Source organism: Procambarus clarkii, chromosome 62, assembly GCF_040958095.1.
Source record: "Procambarus clarkii isolate CNS0578487 chromosome 62, FALCON_Pclarkii_2.0, whole genome shotgun sequence".
NCBI lineage: Eukaryota > Metazoa > Arthropoda > Malacostraca > Decapoda > Cambaridae > Procambarus > Procambarus clarkii.
In genome coordinates, this window is record NC_091211.1 from 28073285 (window position 1) to 28094363 (window position 21079).

The window sequence follows — 21079 nt, forward strand, 5'->3', positions numbered from 1 at the left end:
TATGTCATAGCCTAACGAATATAATATATATATATATATATATATATATATATATATATATATATATATATATATATATATATATATATATATATACAGGCTGCTTGTCCCTGACAAAATTAATTATGGTGCCCCTTCAGATGATGACCTTGTGTCCTGGTACAAATAGATGAAAGCATGCAGTAAGAGGTCTCTTATTGAAAGATCCAAGCCAAATGTTCTTTGTTTAATTTGATGAGGTAAGCCAGCGTGACCTGAGCGGTGGATGTGCGTGGTCACCTGGCCACTTACCCCCACTGACACACCACAGATTGATGATACCTTGAGGTGCTTCCTTGAAGATTATGATGAAGATTAAACCATCCAAAAGGTGGCACGGGCATGAATAGCCCGTAAGTGGTGGCCCTTTTTAGCCATTACCAGTATCAAGAGCTGATACTGGAGATCTGTGGAGGTACGACTGCACCCTGCGTGACGGGAGATGTCTCCCGTCCACACCACAGTGCAACACACTCATTATATATCAGTTAATTCACTTGCACCATCGGAGACTCGAACTCAGTCGCGTGGGTATACACACACACAATCTATATATGGTTTACATGTTACATGGTGAAGGAATAGTACATTAGTGAGACTGGCAGTATGACGAACCCTCTTCCATCCCCACAGGAATATCTGTAGTATTTCTTTGTTACAACAACAAAGGGCAGTGTGTTTGCTTTTGGGATTATGTCCTCAAAGATTTCCCTAAGAGTTACAACTGACTATACAAAAATTCTATATATCTCTCTATTTATCAACACTATACTTCTATTACCTACTGATAACAAATAACCATTCTATTGATACTAGAGCACAGACAGACACTAGCAACATAACGCTTACTAGGGCAGTGTTATTCAACACGACAATTGCCTTGTTTGCAGCACATATGGCCCCAAGTGGACGCTGCTGTTGTTGCTTAAGATTCAGCTACTGGGAACAAAAAGTTCCAAGTAGCACGGGCTATGGTGAGCCCGTAGTGGACTTACCTGGCACAGGAGCGGGGCTGTAACTTTCCTGGACGCTGCTGTTACGACTTCGCTGTCAGGACTTGAATATAGGGTCTCGCCGCATCCCCGAAGTGTTCAACACCCTCGGTTATATAGTCACTATAGACACCTTGAAAAGCAAAACTAATGAAAAGTGTGGAACACATATCAGCCACATATAAATTATAAATCCACTGAGTTATTCACCGTCTGCTATATGTCGTTTGTAGCCTAGTCTCTGTTGTAGCCTCTACTGTGTCCGTAGCCTCGTCTCTGTTGTAGCCTCTACTGTGTCCGTAGCCTCGTCTCTGTTGTAGCCTCTACTGTGTCCGTAGCCTCGTCTCTGTTGTAGCCTCTACTGTGTCCGTAGCCTCGTCTCTGTTGTAGCCTCTACTGTGTCCGTAGCCTCGTCTCTGTTGTAGCCTCTACTGTGTCCGTAGCCTCGTCTCTGTTGTAGCCTCTACTGTGTCCGTAGCCTCGTCTCTGTTGTAGCCTCTACTGTGTTTGTAGCCTCGTCTCTGTTGTAGCCTCTACTGTGTCTGTAGCCTCGTCTCTGTTGTAGCCTCTACTGTGTCTGTAGCCTCGTCTCTGTTGTAGCCTCTACTGTGTCCGTAGCCTCGTCTCTGTTGTAGCCTCTACTGTGTCCGTAGCCTCGTCTCTGTTGTAGCCTCTACTGTGTCTGTAGCCTCGTCTCTGTTGTAGCCTCTACTGTGTCCGTAGCCTCGTCTCTGTTGTAGCCTCTACTGTGTCCGTAGCCTCGTCTCTGTTGTAGCCTCTACTGTGTCTGTAGCCTCGTCTCTGTTGTAGCCTCTACTGTGTCCGTAGCCTCGTCTCTGTTGTAGCCTCTACTGTGTCTGTAGCCTCGTCTCTGTTGTAGCCTCTACTGTGTCCGTAGCCTCGTCTCTGTTGTAGCCTCTACTGTGTCTGTAGCCTCGTCTCTGTTGCAGCCTCTACTGTGTCCGTAGCCTCGTCTCTGTTGTAGCCTCTACTGTGTCTGTAGCCTCGTCTCTGTTGTAGCCTCTACTGTGTCCGTAGCCTCGTCTCTGTTGTAGCCTCTACTGTGTCTGTAGCCTCGTCTCTGTTGTAGCCTCTACTGTGTCCGTAGCCTCGTCTCTGTTGTAGCCTCTACTGTGTCTGTAGCCTCGTCTCTGTTGTAGCCTCTACTGTGTCCGTAGCCTCGTCTCTGTTGTAGCCTCTACTGTGTCCGTAGCCTCGTCTCTGTTGTAGCCTCTACTGTGTCTGTAGCCTCGTCTCTGTTCTAGCCTCTATTGTATCCGTAGCCTCGTCTTTTTTGTACTCATGACAAATTTGTAGCCTCGTCTCTTTTCAGGAAACATTCTTCCATGTCACTTAAAACTCCGTAATCAATTTACTTCTTAAATATTAATCTAACTCTTAATACACCATCACTCGCGAAACATTTGAACATATATGATAGTGAAGTTCACGTGGCTTATTATCTAATATATAAACATTTCAAGTTACAAGAAAACAATAATTAATAATAGTAGTCCAGAATCTATACATAACAAGTAGCATTGATAAACATCTATATTTACTTAGCTAATTATCACAAGAACACTTCGAGACGCACAAGAAGAGCAGACTCACATTCGAGAAGCACAAACACACGCTCTTAAACAATAAAACGCAAAAAGTCAACTAATTAAAACGCACAAACACAGCCATCTCACACATTGAGACACACGAACACAGCCGACTAATACATTAAAACACACGAACACAGCCGACTCACACTAGGGCAGCTTCCATTAGGAGAAAAGCGTGGCAGCAGAGACATATACGGGAATCCCCAGTACGCTCTTGTAATTTCAGCGTTGAAATTCATAGTTAATAATGTCTTTCACATTTGCAAGTCAGCAAATTTACGTGTTGCATCAACGGTTTCTACAACATTTTCAAATTCAAATTGTACAACAAATCGAGAAAATACTTATCTTTTAAGGGGAATGTTCACACGACGTAATAGAAAACAGTGAAACTTGAATGGCTTTACTAGTATGTCTATAATGCAGGTTTACCATAGTTCACCTGGTTGTTATCTGAATGAAACTGAAATCCACTCCCTTTTGCACACTGAATAATTCACTTGTGTTCACTAAAATTCACTTGTGTTTTAATGTTATAGCGGGTAAGTGATAGAACTCAAATTATAGTGTCAGCAGGAAGGGGGCTTGAGGCTGGGCTCACGAAGGGGTCTGCCACTCCCCCAGCAGGAAGGGGGCTTGAGGCTGGGCTCATGAAGAGATCTGCCACTCCCCCAGCAGGAAGGGGGCTTGAGGCTGGGCTCACGAAGGGGTCTGCCACTCTCCCTGCACAGAGGAGTGGGAGGACCCCTCAGAGCGATCAGAGTCGAAGTCGTCGCTGGCGCCAGGCTGGCTATCCTTGTCCTTCTCCCAACCCGGAGCGTACAGCATGGGCGTCGACACCTCCCCGTTGTGGGCGGGCTGCTGGGGAGGGTAAACAGGTATACTCAGGCTGATGAGGATGGTATACAGGTATACCCAGATTGCTGAGGAGGGCATACAAGAATATGCAGGCTGATGGGGAGGGTATACAGGTATATACTCAAACTTTTCATAAAAATGAGAACATATTCAGTGTGCAGCATGTGTGTTATGTCAAAAATATATATTATGAATACATGTATACGCAATGTGTATATTGCATTTTTATACATTTTACGTTAATACATGTTATTTTATATCTTTGCGTTGTAACATTTTTGTAATTTTATATTTGATTAGACAAAGTCAATAATCAAGACTGTCAACAATGTGTCGAAATACTTAGCTGGCAATGGTGAGTACCATGAGTGAAGGACTCACCTGACAGTGGTGGGTACCATGAGTGAAGGACTCACCTGACAGTGGTGGGTACCATGAGTGAAGGACTCACCTGACAGTGGTGGGTACCATGGGTGAAGGACTCACCTGACAGTGGTGGGTACCATGAGTGAAGGACTCACCTGACAGTGGTGGGTACCATGAGTGAAGGACTCACCTGACAGTGGTGAGTACCATGAGTGAAGGACTCACCTGACAGCGGTGGGTACCATGGGTGAAGGACTCACCTGACAGTGGTGGGTACCATGAGTGAAGGACTCACCTGACAGTGGTGAGTACCATGAGTGAAGGACTCACCTGACAGCGGTGGGTACCATGGGTGAAGGACTCACCTGACAGTGGTGGGTACCATGGGTGAAGGACTCACCTGACAGTGGTGAGTACCATGAGTGAAGGACTCACCTGACAGCGGTGGGTACCATGGGTGAAGGACTCACCTGACAGTGGTGGGTACCATGAGTGAAGGACTCACCTGACAGTGGTGAGTACCATGAGTGAAGGACTCACCTGACAGCGGTGGGTACCATGGGTGAAGGACTCACCTGACAGTGGTGGGTACCATGGGTGAAGGACTCACCTGACAGTGGTGGGTACCATGAGTGAAGGAATCACCTGACAGTGGTGGGTACCATGAGTGAAGGACTCACCTGACAGTGGTGGGTACCATGGGTGAAGGACTCACCTGACAGTGGTGGGTACCATGAGTGAAGGACTCACCTGACAGTGGTGGGTACCATGAGTGAAGGACTCACCTGACAGTGGTGGGTACCATGAGTGAAGGACTCACCTGACAGTGGTGGGTACCATGGGTGAAGGACTCACCTGACAGTGGTGGGTACCATGAGTGAAGGACTCACCTGACAGTGGTGGGTACCATGGGTGAAGGACTCACCTGACAGTGGTGGGTACCATGAGTGAAGGACTCACCTGACAGTAGTGGGTACCATGGGTGAAGGACTCACCTGACAGTGGTGGGTACCATGAGTGAAGGACTCACCTGACAGTGGTGGGTACCATGGGTGAAGGACTCACCTGACAGTGGTGGGTACCATGAGTGAAGGACTCACCTGACAGTGGTGGGTACCATGAGTGAAGGACTCACCTGACAGTGGTGGGTACCATGGGTGAAGGACTCACCTGACAGTGGTGGGTACCATGAGTGAAGGACTCACCTGACAGTAGTGGGTACCATGGGTGAAGGACTCACCTGACAGTGGTGGGTACCATGAGTGAAGGACTCACCTGACAGTGGTGGGTACCATGAGTGAAGGACTCACCTGACAGTGGTGGGTACCATGGGTGAAGGACTCACCTGACAGTGGTGGGTACCATGAGTGAAGGACTCACCTGACAGTGGTGGGTACCATGAGTGAAGGACTCACCTGACAGTGGTGGGTACCATGAGTGAAGGACTCACCTGACAGTGGTGGGTACCATGAGTGAAGGACTCACCTGACAGTGGTGGGTACCATGAGTGAAGGACTCACCTGACAGTGGTGGGTACCGTGAGTGAAGGACTCACCTGACAGTGGTGGGTACCATGAGTGAAGGACTCACCTGACAGTGGTGGGTACCATGAGTGAAGGACTCACCTGACAGTGGTGGGTACCGTGAGTGAAGGACTCACCTGACAGTGGTGGGTACCATGAGTGAAGGACTCACCTGACAGTGGTGGGTACCATGAGTGAAGGACTCACCTGACAGTGGTGGGTACCGTGAGTGAAGGACTCACCTGACAGTGGTGGGTACCATGAGTGAAGGACTCACCTGACAGTGGTGGGTACCATGAGTGAAGGACTCACCTGACAGTGGTGGGTACCATGGGTGAAGGACTCACCTGACAGTGGTGGGTACCATGAGTGAAGGACTCACCTGACAGTGGTGGGTACCATGAGTGAAGGACTCACCTGACAGTGGTGGGTACCGTGAGTGAAGGACTCACCTGACAGTGGTGGGTACCATGAGTGAAGGACTCACCTGACAGTGGTGGGTACCGTGAGTGAAGGACTCACCTGACAGTGGTGGGTACCATGAGTGAAGGACTCACCTGACAGTGGTGGGTACCATGAGTGAAGGACTCACCTGACAGCGGTGGGTACCATGGGTGAAGGACTCACCTGCATGAAGGAGGACACGGGTCTGGCCTTCATGCCGACGAGGCCCACGGCGGCGTCGTCGTCGTGGTCGTCGCCGCCGGCCACCACCCCGCGCACGTCAACACAGTCGCTCTCAGGCGTGTCAGCTGCCAGGATAAAGTGATGCCAATACAAGATCCTTACACGTTTCCCGCCTATTCTCAAAATAGGCGGGAAATATTCTCATCCCGCCCTGACAAGCTCACTATTCCTCGTCCCGATACTCGAAATAAACTGCTAACTTTATATAAATTAGACGTAGACAAGAAAAATTGATTCATGAACAAGAAAAGCTGGAAATTTAGCTTTCAGGGAAAGAATATGGCACTGGTCGTGGTTCGAGGGACGCCAGACGGTTGAAAATCAGTGAGATTTTGCACGAGAGATTTTGCATCTAGCTTGCATATGTTTCCAGAACATTTTAGTCACTTGTACGCTCGAAAGAGAGGTCGATGGTGCAGGAACCAATTACCTTTGAGAGGCTAACGGTGCCAGCCAATAAACAGGCAGGAACCGGTCGATTAATTACCACCGGTTTTCAGGATTTTGAGTGTATCTTCTTTCTTCTGGTTGTTCGGCGAACAATCTTTGAGGGTTGACCCCGGATTGGACGAGAAGGTCAAGACGATTGGTCTCCCCACAATCACGGGTAGGAAACCTGGTGACCTTATCCAGGCTGACGTAGACCAACTGTTGACCTTCCCCGGGATACAACCCCCCTAACAGATGACTAACTTCAAGCTGCTTTAGTGTCTCCGCGGCCCGGTCCTCGACCAGGCCTCCACCCCCAGGAAGCAGCCCGTGACAGCTGACTAACACCCAGGTACCTATTGTACTGATAGGTAACAGGGGCATAGAGTGAAAGAAACTCTGCCCATTGTTTCTCGCCGGCGTTCGGGATCGAACCCGGGACCACAGGATCACAAGTCCAGCGTGCTGTCCGCTCGGCCGACCGGCTCCAGGAGTACAACACATGGAATATATTTTTAAGCACCTTTCTTGAGGTATTGCTGTGCCTTACCGTCAATGTCTTACTGTTTCCTCTGCCTCTTGAGGTTATCTTGAGGTTATCTTGAGATGATTTCGGGGCTTTAGTGTCCCCGCGGCCCGGTCCTAGACCAGGCCTCCACCCCCAGCAAGCAGCCCGTGACTCCTGACTAACTCCCAGGTACCTATTTACTGCTAGGTAACAGGGGCATTCAGGGTGAAAGAAACTTTGCCCATTAGTTTCTGCCTCGTGCGGGAATCGAACCCGCGCCACAGAATTACGAGTCCTGCGCGCTACCCACCAGGCTACGGGGCCAATAGGCCTCTGTGGCGCAGAGATGCAGATGGGAAATATATCCACACAAACCAACCCGTTCTCGCAAATTTAATAAGTCAATATTGACTTATTAAATATGTGCATAGGTGACATACTTAACATAATAGATACCCTTAAAAAGATTCATAGAAAACACCGACCTTACCTAACCTTGTTAGTATCTTAAGATAAGCATCTTATAGCTTCGTAATTACAATTATTACCTAACCTATAATAGGTATAGGTTAAGTAATAATTGTAATTACGAAGCAATAAGATGCTTATCTTAAGATACTAACAAGGTTAGGTAAGGTCGGTGTTTTCTATGAATCTTTTTAAGGGTATCTATTATGTTTAGTATATCACCTATGCACGTAGTTAATAAGTCAATATTGACTTTACGAATTTGCGAGAACGGGTTGCACAAACCACAACACGAAGAAGTGGATATAAATTGGAAAAATTTAGATTCAGGAAAGACCTGGGTAAAAAGTAAGTGATTAATTAGGGAAAGAAAATCTGGGTAAAAAAACTGTTTGGGAAACAGAGTGGCAATTTATGGAACAAATTACCAGGTCAAATAAAAACGACGTGTGATCGCTGGATTGTTTCAAGCGTAGGTTAGACATATGTATGAATGAGCTTGAGTGGACACTAATAGGAGTTGCCATGTATGGGCCAATATGTGTTGCCTCGTATGGTCCAATAGGAGCTGCCGCGTATGGGCCAATAGGAGCTGCCTCGTATGGTCCAGTAGGAGCTGCCTCGTATGGTCAATAGGAGCTGCCTCGTATGGTCAATAGGAGCTGCCTCGTATGGTCCAGTAGGAGCTGCCTCGTATGGTCAATAGGAGCTGCCTCGTATGGTCCAATAGGAGCTGCCTCGTATGGTCAATAGGAGCTGCCTCGTATGGTCCAGTAGGAGCTGCCTCGTATGGTCCAATAGGAGCTGCCTCGTATGGTCAATAGGAGCTGCCTCGTATGGTCAATAGGAGCTGCCTCGTATGGTCCAGTAGGAGCTGCCTCGTATGGTCCAATAGGAGCTGCCTCGTATGGTCCAATAGGAGCTGCCTCGTATGGTCCAATAGGAGCTGCCTCGTATGGTCCAATAGGAGCTGCCTCGTATGGTCCAATAGGAGCTGCCTCGTATGGTCCAATAGGAGCTGCCTCGTATGGTCCAGTAGGAGCTGCCTCGTATGGTCCAATAGGAGCTGCCTCGTATGGTCAATAGGAGCTGCCTCGTATGGTCAATAGGAGCTGCCTCGTATGGTCCAGTAGGAGCTGCCTCGTATGGTCCAATAGGAGCTGCCTCGTATGGTCCAATAGGAGCTGCCTCGTATGGTCCAATAGGAGCTGCCTCGTATGGTCCAATAGGAGCTGCCTCGTATGGTCCAGTAGGAGCTGCCTCGTATGGTCCAATAGGAGCTGCCTCGTATGGTCAATAGGAGCTGCCTCGTATGGTCAATAGGAGCTGCCTCGTATGGTCCAGTAGGAGCTGCCTCGTATGGTCCAATAGGAGCTGCCTCGTATGGTCCAATAGGAGCTGCCTCGTATGGTCCAATAGGAGCTCCCTCGTACGGTCCAATAGGAGCTCCCTCGTACGGTCCAATAGGAGCTGCCTCGTATGGTCCAATAGGCACTGCCTCGTATGGTCCAGTAGGAGCTGCCTCGTATGGTCCAATAGGCCTTTAGTCTTAGGTTCTAACCAGAAATATGATAAATTCCGATACTCTAATTCCGATATAAATATGATAAATTTGCAGCACTTGGGACCAGATCAGACGTGGAGAGGCGACTGTGGATTATAAGTTCAGCTTGCAAGGAGTAAAGCAGTAGTTTTAAGGAGTAATTAAGACAGGAGACCGGTGGAAAACTAGGCATGTGGTGAATAGTCAACATGGTAGGTTATCTTGAGATTATCTTGAGATGATTTCGGGGCTTTTTAGTGTCCCCGCGGCCCGGTCCTCGACCAGGCCTCCACCCCCAGGAAGCAGCCCGTGACAGCTGACTAACACCCAGATACCTATTTTACTGCTAGGTAACAGGGGCATAGAGTGAAAGAAACTCTGCCCAATGTTTCTCGCCGGCGCCTGGGATCGAACCCAGGACCACAGGATCACAAGTCCAGCGTGCTGTCCGCTCGGCCGACCGGCTCCCCGGTGGCGAGGCATCAAAATGACAGGTGGTAAGAAGTCGACATGACAGGTGGTGATGAGTCAAGATGACAAGTAATGAGTCAACATGGCATTTGATGAGTGAAGATGGGAGGTGGTGACACTTACGTCGATCAAGTCCTCTGACGACGGAGGCGCTAGAGAAGCCAGCGCCGGAGTCCCTGTTCTTGTGCCACAGCAGCGCCTCCCACACCAGCGCCGCCAGGAACCCCGTGAAGGCCAGGAACCCAAACACCTGTAGGAGGAATCCAGTCACACACCATGCTGCTGGAGCCTGGCCACAACAGTGCTAGCAGTACCAGTGTGTGTGTGTGTGTGTGTGTGTGTGTGTGTGTGTGTGTGTGTGTGTGTGTGTGTAATTGCCTAAGTGTAGTTACAGGGTGAGAGCGACGTTCGAGGTGTCCCGTCTTCCCAGTACAAAGGTTTTCGCCTCCACCACCTTCTCACTTAACTTGTTCCAACCTTCTGTCACTCTGCAATATAAAATTTTCTCATATTTATTTCGACATCTTTGTTTCCCTAACTTGAATCTGTGTCCTCTGGTTCTTGAAGTTGCTGGTGTCAGGAATGCGTGTATGTATTTACTATTTTGTATTTACTATTTGTATCTGCAGAATCGAGCTATTAGCTCTTGGACCCCGCTTTTCTAACCCATCTATTTTTTTCTCTATTATATCTACTACATATTTCTGTTTAACACACACACACATCCCCAGGAAGCAGCTCGTAGCAGCTGTCTAACTACCAAGTACCTATTTACTGCTAAGTGAACAGGGACATCAGGGTGGAAGAAACTCTGCCCTCATTTGTTTCAGACTCGGTCGGGAGTCGAACCCGAGCCCTTAGGACTACGACTCCCGAGCGCTGTCCACTCAGCCGCGAGGCCTCATAGTGTGTGTGTACTCACCTAGTTGTGCTTGCAGGGGTAGAGCTCTGGCTCTTTGGTCCCGCCTCTCAACTGTCAATCAACTGGTGTACAGGTTCCTGAGCCTATTGGGCTCTATCATATCTACACTTGAAACTATGTATGGAGTCAGCCTCCACCACATCACTTCCTTTTGTCAACCACTCTGACACTAAAAGAATCTTTCTAATGTCTCTATGGCTCATTTGGGCACTCAATTTCCACCTGTGCCCTCTTGTGCGTGTGCCCCTTGTGTTATATAAGCTCTCTTTATCTACCCTATCAATTCCTTTTAGAATTTTGTATGTGGTGATTATGTCCCACCTAACTTCTGTCTTCCAGCGACGTGAGGTTTAATTCCCGTAGTCTCTCCTTGTGGCTCATGCCCCTTAGTTCGGGTACTAGTCTGGTGGCAAACCTTTGAACCTTTTCCAGTTTAGTCTTATCCTTGACGAGATATGGACTCAATGCTGGAGCTGCATACTCCAGGATTGGTCTCACATATGTGGTATACAAGGTTCTGAATGATTCCTTACACAAATTTCTAAAACATAAGTTTCTAAAGGCCGTTCTTATGTTGGCCAACATGGCATATGCCGCTGATGTTATCCTCTTGATATAGGCTTCAGGGGACAGGTCTGGCGTGATATCAACCCACAGATCTTTCTCTCTGATGCTTGAAGAATTTCATCTCCCAAATGATTACCTTGTATCTGGCCTCCTGCTCCCTACACCTATCTTCATTACATAACATTTGTTCGGGTTAAACTCTAACAACCATTTGTTGGACCATTCCATCAGTTTTTCTAGGTCCTCTTGAAGCCTCAAGCAATCCTCCAGTCTTAATCCTTATAATTTTGGCATCTTCAGCAAACATTGAGAGGAATGAGTCTATACCCTCTGGGAGATCATTTACGTATATCAGAAACAGGATAGGTTCGAGTACAGAGCCCTATGGGACTCCACTGGTGACTTCACGCCAATCTGAGGTCTCACCCCTCACCGTAACACTCTTTCTTCATATTACTTAGGTACTCCCTTATCCACTGGAGCGCCCTACCAGTTACTCCTGCCTGTTTCTCCAACTTATGCACCAGCCTTTCATGGGGTACTGTGTCAAAGGCTTTCGACAGTCCAAGAAAATACAGTCCGCCCAGCCCTCTCTTTCTTGCTTAATCTTTGTCACCTGATCTTAGGATTTTATAAAACCAGTAAGGCAAGATTTACCTTCCCTGAACCCATGTTGGTGATGTGTCACGAAGTCCCTTCTCTCCAGATGTGCTACTACGTTTTTTCTCATGATCTTCTCCATCACCTTGCATGGTATACAAGTTAAGAACACTGGCTTGTAGTTCAGTGCCTCCTGCCTGTCACCATTTTTGTATATTGGGACTATATTAGCCGTTTTCTATTGCTCTGGTAGGTCTCCCGTCTCCAGTGACCTACTGTACACTTTGGAGATTGGTAAGCAAAGTGTTTCTGCACACTCTTTCAGTACCCATGGTGAGATTCCGTCCGGACCAACAGCCTTTCTCTCGTCCAGAACCAACAGATGCCTCTTGACCTCATCCTTGGTAATTTCGAACCCTTCCAAGGCTGCCTGATTTACTACCACCTCTCCTAGCACAGTGACTTCACCCCGTTCTATTGTGAAGATCCCCTGGAACCTCTTGTTAAGTTCCTCACACACCTCTTTGTCATTCTCTGTGTACCTGTCCTCACCCGTTCTAAGTTCTATCACCTGTTCTTTCACTGTTATTTTCCTCCTGATGTGACTGTGGAGTAGCTTTGGTCCGGTCTTGACTTTATTTGCTATATCATTTTCATACTTTTTCTCAGCTGCTCTTCTCACACTAACATACTCGTTCCTGGTTCTCTGGTATCTCTCTCTGCTTTCTGGTGTTCTGTTATTCGGAAGTTCCTCCATGCCCTTTTGTCCAGTTCCTTTGCTTCAGATAGCTTTGCTTGTGTGTGTGTATTCACCTATTTGTGCCTGCAGGATCGAGCATTGGCTCTTGGATCCCGCCTTTCTAGCCATCGGTTGTTTACAGCAATGACTCCTGTCTCATTTCCCATCATATCTAGTTTTAAAATTATGAATAGTATTTGCTTCCACAACCTGCTCCTTAAGTGCATTCCATTTTCCTACTACTCTCACGCTAAAAGAAAACTTCCTAACATCTCTGTGACTCATCTGAGTTTCCAGCTTCCATCCTTGTTCCCTCGTTCTGTTAATATTACGTGTGAACATTTCGTCTACTAGTATTTCCACTTTATCAATTCCCCTGAGTATTTTATACGTTCCTATCATATCCCCCCCTTCTTTTTTCGAGTGTCGTAAGGTTCAGTTCCTTCAGATGCTCTTCATATCCCATCCCTCGTAACTTTGGGACGAGCCTCGTTGCAAACTTCTGAACCTTTTCCAGTTTCCTTATGTGTTTCTTCAGGTGGGGGCTCCATGATGGTGCGGCATACTCTGAGACTGGTCTCACGTAGGCAGTGTAAAGCGCCCTAAAAGGCTCCTCACTTAGGTTTCCGAATGATGTTCTAACTTTTGCCAGTGTAGAGTACGCTGCTGTCGTTATCCTATTTATATGTGCCTCAGGAGATAGATTAGGTGTTACGTCCACACCCAGGTCTCTTTCTCGCGTCGTGTTTTGCCTACCACATCAGGTAGGCAGTTCCCCTTCATTGAGCACTGTCCCTTTGGTCTCCTATCACCTAATCCCATTTCCATAACTTTACATTTGCTCGTGTTTAACTCCAGTAGCCATTTCTTTGACCATCTCTGCAGCTTATTCAAGTCCTCTTAGAGGATCCTACAATCCTCATCTGTCACAACTCTTCTCATTAATTTCGCGTCATCCGCAAACATTGACATGTATGATTCCACTCCTGTAAACATGTCATTCACGCATATTAGAAACATAATTGGTCCCAGTACCGATCCTTGAGGTACTCCACTCGTTACTGTTCGCCAGTCCGACTTCTCGCCCCTTAACATTACTCTCTGGCTCCTTCCTGTTAGGTAGTTCCTTACCCATGCTAGGGCCTTTCCGCTTACTCCTGACTGCCTCTCAAGTTTGAACAGCAGTCTCATGTACTGTGACAAAGGCAACTGTACACATCTAATTGTACTCACCTAATTGCGCTTGCAGGGGGGTTGAGCTTTGGCTCTTTGGTCCAGCCTCTCAACCGCCAATCAACTGATGTACAGATTCCTGAGCCTACTGGGCTCTATCATATCTACATTTGAAACTGTGTATGGAGTCAGCCTCCACCACATGTGTGTAAGTACTCACCTAATTGTGCTTGCGGGGGTTGAGCTTTGTCTCTTTGGTCCAACCTCTCAACTGTCAATCAACTGATGTACAGATTCCCGAGCCTACTGGGCTCAATCATATCTACACTTGAAACTGTGTATGGAGTCAGCCTCCACCACATTACTTTCTAATGCATTCCATTTGTCAACCACTCTGACACTAAAAAAGTTATTTCTAATATCTCTGTGGCTCATTTGGACACTCAGTTTCCACCTGTGTCCCCTAGTGCGTATGGCCCTTGTGTTAAATAGCCTGTCTTTATCAATCTTGTCGATTCCCTTGAGAATCTTGAATGTGGTGATCATGTCCCCCCTAACTCTTCTGTCTTCCAGCGAAGTGAGGTTTAATTCCCGTAGTCTCTCCTCGTAGCTCATACCTCTCAGCTCGAATACTAGTCTGGTGGCAAACCTTTGAACCTTTTCCAGTTTAGTCTTATCCTTGACTAGATATGGACTCCATGCTGGGGCTGCATACTCCAGGATTGGCCTAACATATGTGGTATACAAAGTTCTGAATGATTCTTTACACAAGTTTCTGAATGCCGTTCGTATGTTGGCCAGCCTGGCATATGCCGCTGATGTTATCCGCTTGATATGTGCTGCAGGAGACAGGTCTGGCGTGATATCAACCCCCAAGTCTTTTTCCTTCTCTGACTCCTGAAGAATTTCCTCTCCCAGATGATACCTTGTATCTGTGTGTGTGTGTGTGTGTGTGTGTGTGTGTGTGTGTGTGTGTGTGTGTGTGTGTGTGTGTGTGTGTGTGTGTGCATGTGTTTGTGTGTGTGTGTGTTTGCGTGCACGTATTTGCGTGTGCGTGCGTGTGTGTGTGTGTGTGTGTGTGTGTGTGTGTGTGTGTGTACTCACGCGTGCCTAGAGGCGTACTAACCCCAGCAGCCTTGAGCGCCCTGGCCTCGGACGCCACCTCCACCATAACGCAGCTGGCCACCATCATGAGGAACCCGTTGACACCATTGTACACCAAACCCTGCAACCCAAAAACCCAACACATTAATCCATACACCATGCATAATCCACCGCCATACCTCCGCCATACATAACACACACGCCTAAAACGGAGTATTAACACCCCACGTACCACTAAGTTCCAGTTGATGGCTATCTTGAAGAGCGTGTAGAACTGGAAGACGTGAACGACCAGCCAACACACGCAGCTCAGGAAGCTGACGAAGGAGACGAAGGTGTAGAAGCCGTGGCCAGACTTGACCATCCAGACGAGGGAGCCGCCCAGGGCCAGCAGGAACCCCAGGCCCGTGCACACCTGCGTCAGGAGAACACCACAACAGTCTCAGCGATCACGGCTCAGCATGTGTGGGGGGATGGGAGGGGGGGGGGGGAGGGACAAATCGTAGCCTGCAATGAGTTTGGTCGATCTGATGAGGCAGCTGCTTGTGTATTGTGTCGCATGATAGCTGCTTGTGTATTGTGTCGCATGATAGCTGCCTGTGTGTCACGATAGCTGCTTGTGTATAGTGTGGAATGATAGCTGCGTGTGTATAGTGTCACGATAGCTGCGTTTGTATTGTGTCGCATGATAGCTGCGTGTGTATTGTGTCGCATGATAGCTGCCTGTGTGTCACGATAGCTGCTTGTGTATAGTGTGGAATGATAGCTGCGTGTGTATAGTGTCACGATAGCTGCTTGTGTATTGTGTCGCATGATAGCTGCGTGTGTATTGTGTCGCATGATAGCTGCCTGTGTGTCACGATAGCTGCTTGTGTATTGTGTCGAATGATAGCTGCCTGTGTGTCACGTCTCACGATAGCTCATCAAGCGTTCAGGACATGAAAGATGGTTTTAGTCCTCAGCAGGATTACTCTAGACACTCAAGGTGACACCCATCAGCACCAAGGTGACACCCACTAACACCAAGGTGACACCCATCAGCCCCAAGGTGACACCCACTAGCACTAAGGTGACACCCACTAGCACCAAGGTGACACCCATCAGCACCAAGGTGACACCCACTAACACCAAGGTGACACCCACTAACACCAAGGTGACACCCACTAACACCAAGGTGACACCCACTAGCACCAAGGTGACACCCATCAGCACCAAGGTGACACCCACTAACACCAAGGTGACACCCATCAGCCCCAAGGTGACACCCACTAGCACTAAGGTGACACCCACTAGCACCAAGGTGACACCCATCAGCACCAAGGTGACACCCACTAACACCAAGGTGACACCCACTAACACCAAGGTGACACCCACTAACACCAAGGTGACACCCACTAACACCAAGGTGACACCCACTAACGCCAAGGTGACACCCACTAACGCCAAGGTGACACCCACTAACGCCAAGGTGACACCCACTAACACCAAGGTGACACCCACTAACACCAAGGTGACGCCCACTAACGCCAAGGTGACACCCACTAACGCCAAGGTGACACCCACTAACACCAAGGTGACACCCACTAACACCAAGGTGACACCCACTAACACCAAGGTGACACCCACTAACACCAAGGTGACACCCACTAACACCAAGGTGACACCCACTAACACCAAGGTGACACCCACTAACACCAAGGTGACACCCACTAGCACCAAGGTGACACCCACTAACACCAAGGTGACACCCACTAACACCAAGGTGACACCCACTAACACCAAGGTGACACCCATTAGCACCAAGGTGACACCCACTAACACCAAGGTGACACCCACTAACGCCAAGGTGACACCCACTAACGCCAAGGTGACACCCACTAACACCAAGGTGACACCCACTAACGCCAAGGTGACACCCATTAGCCCCAAGGTGACACCCACTAACACCAAGGTGACACCCACTAACACCAAGGTGACACCCATTAGCCCCAAGGTGACACCCACTAACACCAAGGTGACACCCATTAGCCCCAAGGTGACACCCACTAACACCAAGGTGACACCCACTAACACCAAGGTGACACCCATTAGCCCCAAGGTGACACCCACTAACACCAAGGTGACACCCACTAACACCAAGGTGACACCCACTAACACCAAGGTGACACCCATTAGCCCCAAGGTGACACCCACTAACACCAAGGTGACACCCACTAACACCAAGGTGACACCCACTAACACCAAGGTGACACCCATTAGCCCCAAGGTGACACCCACTAACACCAAGGTGACACCCACTAACACCAAGGTGACACCCACTAACACCAAGGTGACACCCACTAACACCAAGGTGACACCCACTAACACCAAGGTGACACACACTAACACCAAGGTGACACCCATCAGCCCCAAGGTGACACCCACTAACACCAAGGTGACACCCACTAACACCAAGGTGACACCCACTAACACCAAGGTGACACCCATTAGCCCCAAGGTGACACCCACTAACACCAAGGTGACACCCACTAACACCAAGGTGACACCCACTAACACCAAGGTGACACCCACTAACACCAAGGTGACACACACTAACACCAAGGTGACACCCATCAGCCCCAAGGTGACACCCACTAACACCAAGGTGACACCCATCAGCCCCAAGGTGACACCCACTAACACCAAGGTGACACCCACTAACACCAAGGTGACACACACTAACACCAAGGTGACACACACTAACACCAAGGTGACACCCATCAGCCCCAAGGTGACACCCACTAACGCCAAGGTGACACACACTAACACCAAGGTGACACCCACTAACACCAAGGTGACACCCACTAACGCCAAGGTGACACCCACTAACACCAAGGTGACACACACTAACACCAAGGTGACACACACTAACACCAAGGTGACACCCATCAGCCCCAAGGTGACACCCACTAACGCCAAGGTGACACACACTAACACCAAGGTGACACACACTAACACCAAGGTGACACCCACTAACACCAAGGTGACACCCACTAACGCCAAGGTGACACCCACTAACGCCAAGGTGACACCCACTAACACCAAGGTGACACCCATTAGCTCCAAGGTGACACCCACTAACACCAAGGTGACACCCACTAACACCAAGGTGACACACACTAACACCAAGGTGACACACACTAACACCAAGGTGACACCCATTAGCCCCAAGGTGACACCCACTAACACCAAGGTGACACCCACTAACACCAAGGTGACACCCACTAACACCAAGGTGACACCCATCAGCCCCAAGGTGACACACACTAACACCAAGGTGACACCCATCAGCCCCAAGGTGACACCCACTAACGCCAAGGTGACACACACTAACACCAAGGTGACACCCACTAACACCAAGGTGACACCCACTAACACCAAGGTGACACACACTAACACCAAGGTGACACCCACTAACACCAAGGTGACACCCACTAACACCAAGGTGACACCCATCAGCCCCAAGGTGACACCCACTAACGTCAAAGTCTCCCAAACTTCCGGTCAGGGAAGATAAGATAGCGGCTGCCATTTCCGTTGAGCGTTATCAACAAGTCCGTCACTGGCAACGTTATCAAACCTTGGAAATCTTTGGAATAGTTTAACAATGTATTGGGGTCTAAGGGCGCCTTGAACTGGTACCTTGACAACCAATGTTTCTACCGGAGAGCCATCATCTCCAATGGCCTCGATGGGGACAGGGAGCTGGCGGCATGTTAAACGTCCCCCCCCCATTATTCCTTGGGGGGGGGGGACCTTATAAGAACAGGTGCTTGCGTAACTGCTTCGTGAATCTGACCCCAAGTCTGGATTAACACCTTCAAATTTGTTCAGTAATATAAGGGTATCCCTGAGATCAGCCTTGTCTTGTCTGGTTTGAGGTAATATTACATAGAACATAACTGATGTAAAGAATTTACACCAAGTCTTTCCCACTCTCCTGAGTGCTATGTCAAGGTCTGAGTGTGAGGTTAGCTCATCATTATTTATGTTATCATTATAATCATCAACATTATATTATTACTAAACTATAGAGTTAAGGAGCAACGAGTTGCTGTTATTTATGAACGCGATGAGCGTATATACCCGTCCTCGGTGAGTATACATTGTTTACGTTCTTCTTGAACTATGTTCAGGACTAAAGTATGTATACACTTGTGTGTCAGAGGCTGTAATAACCTTCCAAAGGTTGGTAAGTCTTTGAAGCCCACACCTAACGGAGGTTGGTAAGTCTTTGAGGCCCACACCTAACGGAGGTTGGTAAGTCTTTGAGGCCCACACCTAACGGAAGATGGTAAGTCTTTGAGGCCCACACCTAACGGAGGTTGGTAAGTCTTTGAGGCCCACACCTAACGGAGGTTGGTAAGTCTTTGAGGCCCACACCTAACGGAGGTTGGTAAGTCTTTGAGGCCCACACCTAACGGAGGTTGGTAAGTCTTTGAGGCCACACCTAACGGAGGTTGGTAAGTCTTTGAGGCCCACACCTAACGGAGGTTGGTAAGTCTTTGAGGCCAACACCTAACGGAAGATGGTAAGTCTTTGAGGCCCACACCTAACGGAGGTTGGTAAGCCTTTGAGGCCCACACCTAACGGAGGTTGGTAAGTCTTTGAGGCCAACACCTAACGGAGGTTGGTAAGTCTTTGAGGCCCACACCTAACGGAGGTTGGTAAGTCTTTGAGGCCCACACCTAACGGAGGTTGGTAAGCCCTTGAGGCCAACAACTAACGGAGGATGGTAAGTCTTTGAGGCCCACACCTAACGGAGGATGGTAAGTCTTTGAGGCCCACACCTAACGGAGGATGGTAAGTCTTTGAGGCCCACACCTAACGGAGGATGGTAAGTCTTTGAGGCCAACACCTAACGGAAGATAGGAGAGGGAGGCTTCTGGTGCACTCGATCTCCGCCCCGCCTGAGGGCAGGTCCGCGCCCGGGCTCTACCTGGGGTCGGTTATCTTGAGGTTATCTTGAGATGATTTCGGGGCTTTAGTGTCCCCGCGGCCCGGTCCTCGACCAGGTCTCTACCCCCAGGAAGCAGCCCGTGACAGCTGACTAACACCCAGGTACCTATTTTACTGCTAACAGGGGCATAGAGTGAAAGAAACTCTGCCCATTGTTTCTCGCCGGCGCCCGGGATCGAACCCGGGACCACAGGATGTGTGCTGTCCGCTCGGCCGACCGGCTCCCGTAAAGTAGTAGGGGTCACTACTAATGAAGGGATATCAAAATAAGTTGATATTGCCGATAATTCGACTTGTGATCAATAATTTGTGGATGGGAGGTGGGTTTAAGAGTGAGCAGCACAGCGTATTAACTAGCTGCAAGTGTACTAACCAGCTGTATAGTGTACTAACTAGTTGCACAGTGTACTAACCAGCTGTATAGTGTACTAACCAGTTGCACAGTGTACTAACCAGCTGTACAGTGTACTAACCAGTTGCACAGTGTACTAACCAGTTGCACAGTGTACTAACCACCTGTACAGTGTACTAACCAGCTGTACAGTGTACTAACCAGCTGCACAGTGTACTAACCAGCTGTACAGTGTACTAACCAGCTGTACAGTGTACTAACCAGCTATACAGTATACTAACCAGCTGCACCAGGATCAATGCCCCTGGCAGCTTCTTGACGTAGCCGAAGTCTGTGGTGAACTTGGGATGCTCGGGCTCCTGCCTGTCTCCGAGGTACGGCATCCTATCCAACAGCTGTGGGGGCCGGCAGGTCTAGCTAGCTCCTGCGGCTTCCTGTGCGGCTAGCAGGAGCAGGCGCCTACCTTATCACACACTTCTGATAACACAGTGACATTACTCCACCACCACGTCGCTTCAACGACACGATTGTAACTTAAAACTTTGTCCTTCCATCACATTTTATGAGGCGCGTCGCGTGTGGTGCGCGTCCTGTTGGCGCTGCCCACCACCATACCCAATGTAGTGGCGCTGCCCACTACCATATACCCAGCGTAGTGGCGCTGCCCTCTACCATGCCCAGCGTGTATCATCAGTACTGCTCCCGTTGATCAGGTCTTCATCGTGGTGACGGGATTAGAGTCGTCCCCTCGTCTGTCTCCGCTACGGTCCTCCTGTAGTCCTGGAAAGATATGTGTTGTGAGCGACTACATCCACGACTTTGGGGGTATTATGATGGAACATTGTAGTTATATAAGAATGGGATGATAGATGTCAACACGTGTGACCCACAACAACAGGGTGACAGACATCAACACGTGTGACCTACAACAACAGGGTGAGACATCAACACGTGAGACCCACAACAACAGGATGACAGACATTAACACGTGAGACCCACAACAACAGGATGACAGACATTAACACGTGAGACCCACAACAACAGGATGACAGACATCAACACGTGAGACCCACAACAACAGGATGACAGACATCAACACGTGAGACCCACAACAACAGGATGACAGA

General features: G+C 48.8%; 1 protein-coding gene across 8 annotated transcripts in view; it reads right to left on the minus strand.

Moving 5' to 3' along the window:
* Positions 1 to 211: 211 nt before the first annotated feature.
* Positions 212 to 21079, minus strand: part of LOC123766395 (CKLF-like MARVEL transmembrane domain-containing protein 4) — a 38666-nt gene continuing 17798 nt past the window's right edge. For 3 of the 8 annotated variants that reach the window (XM_045755457.2, XM_045755459.2, XM_045755458.2), the window contains exons 2-7: positions 20234 to 20732; positions 14835 to 15017; positions 14625 to 14723; positions 9621 to 9747; positions 6019 to 6143; positions 212 to 3505 (exon numbers count right to left, since the gene is read on the minus strand). In XM_045755457.2, the coding sequence (XP_045611413.1) occupies positions 3344 to 3505; positions 6019 to 6143; positions 9621 to 9747; positions 14625 to 14723; positions 14835 to 15017; positions 20234 to 20335 (798 nt within the window). In that variant the 5' untranslated portion in view covers positions 20336 to 20732 and the 3' untranslated portion in view covers positions 212 to 3343. Of the gene's footprint in view, positions 5179 to 5843; positions 6144 to 9620; positions 9748 to 14624; positions 14724 to 14834; positions 15018 to 20233; positions 20733 to 21079 lie in introns of all 8 variants that reach the window. The other 5 variants (XM_045755460.2, XM_069308419.1, XM_069308418.1 and 2 more) reach the window with 3 other exon arrangements.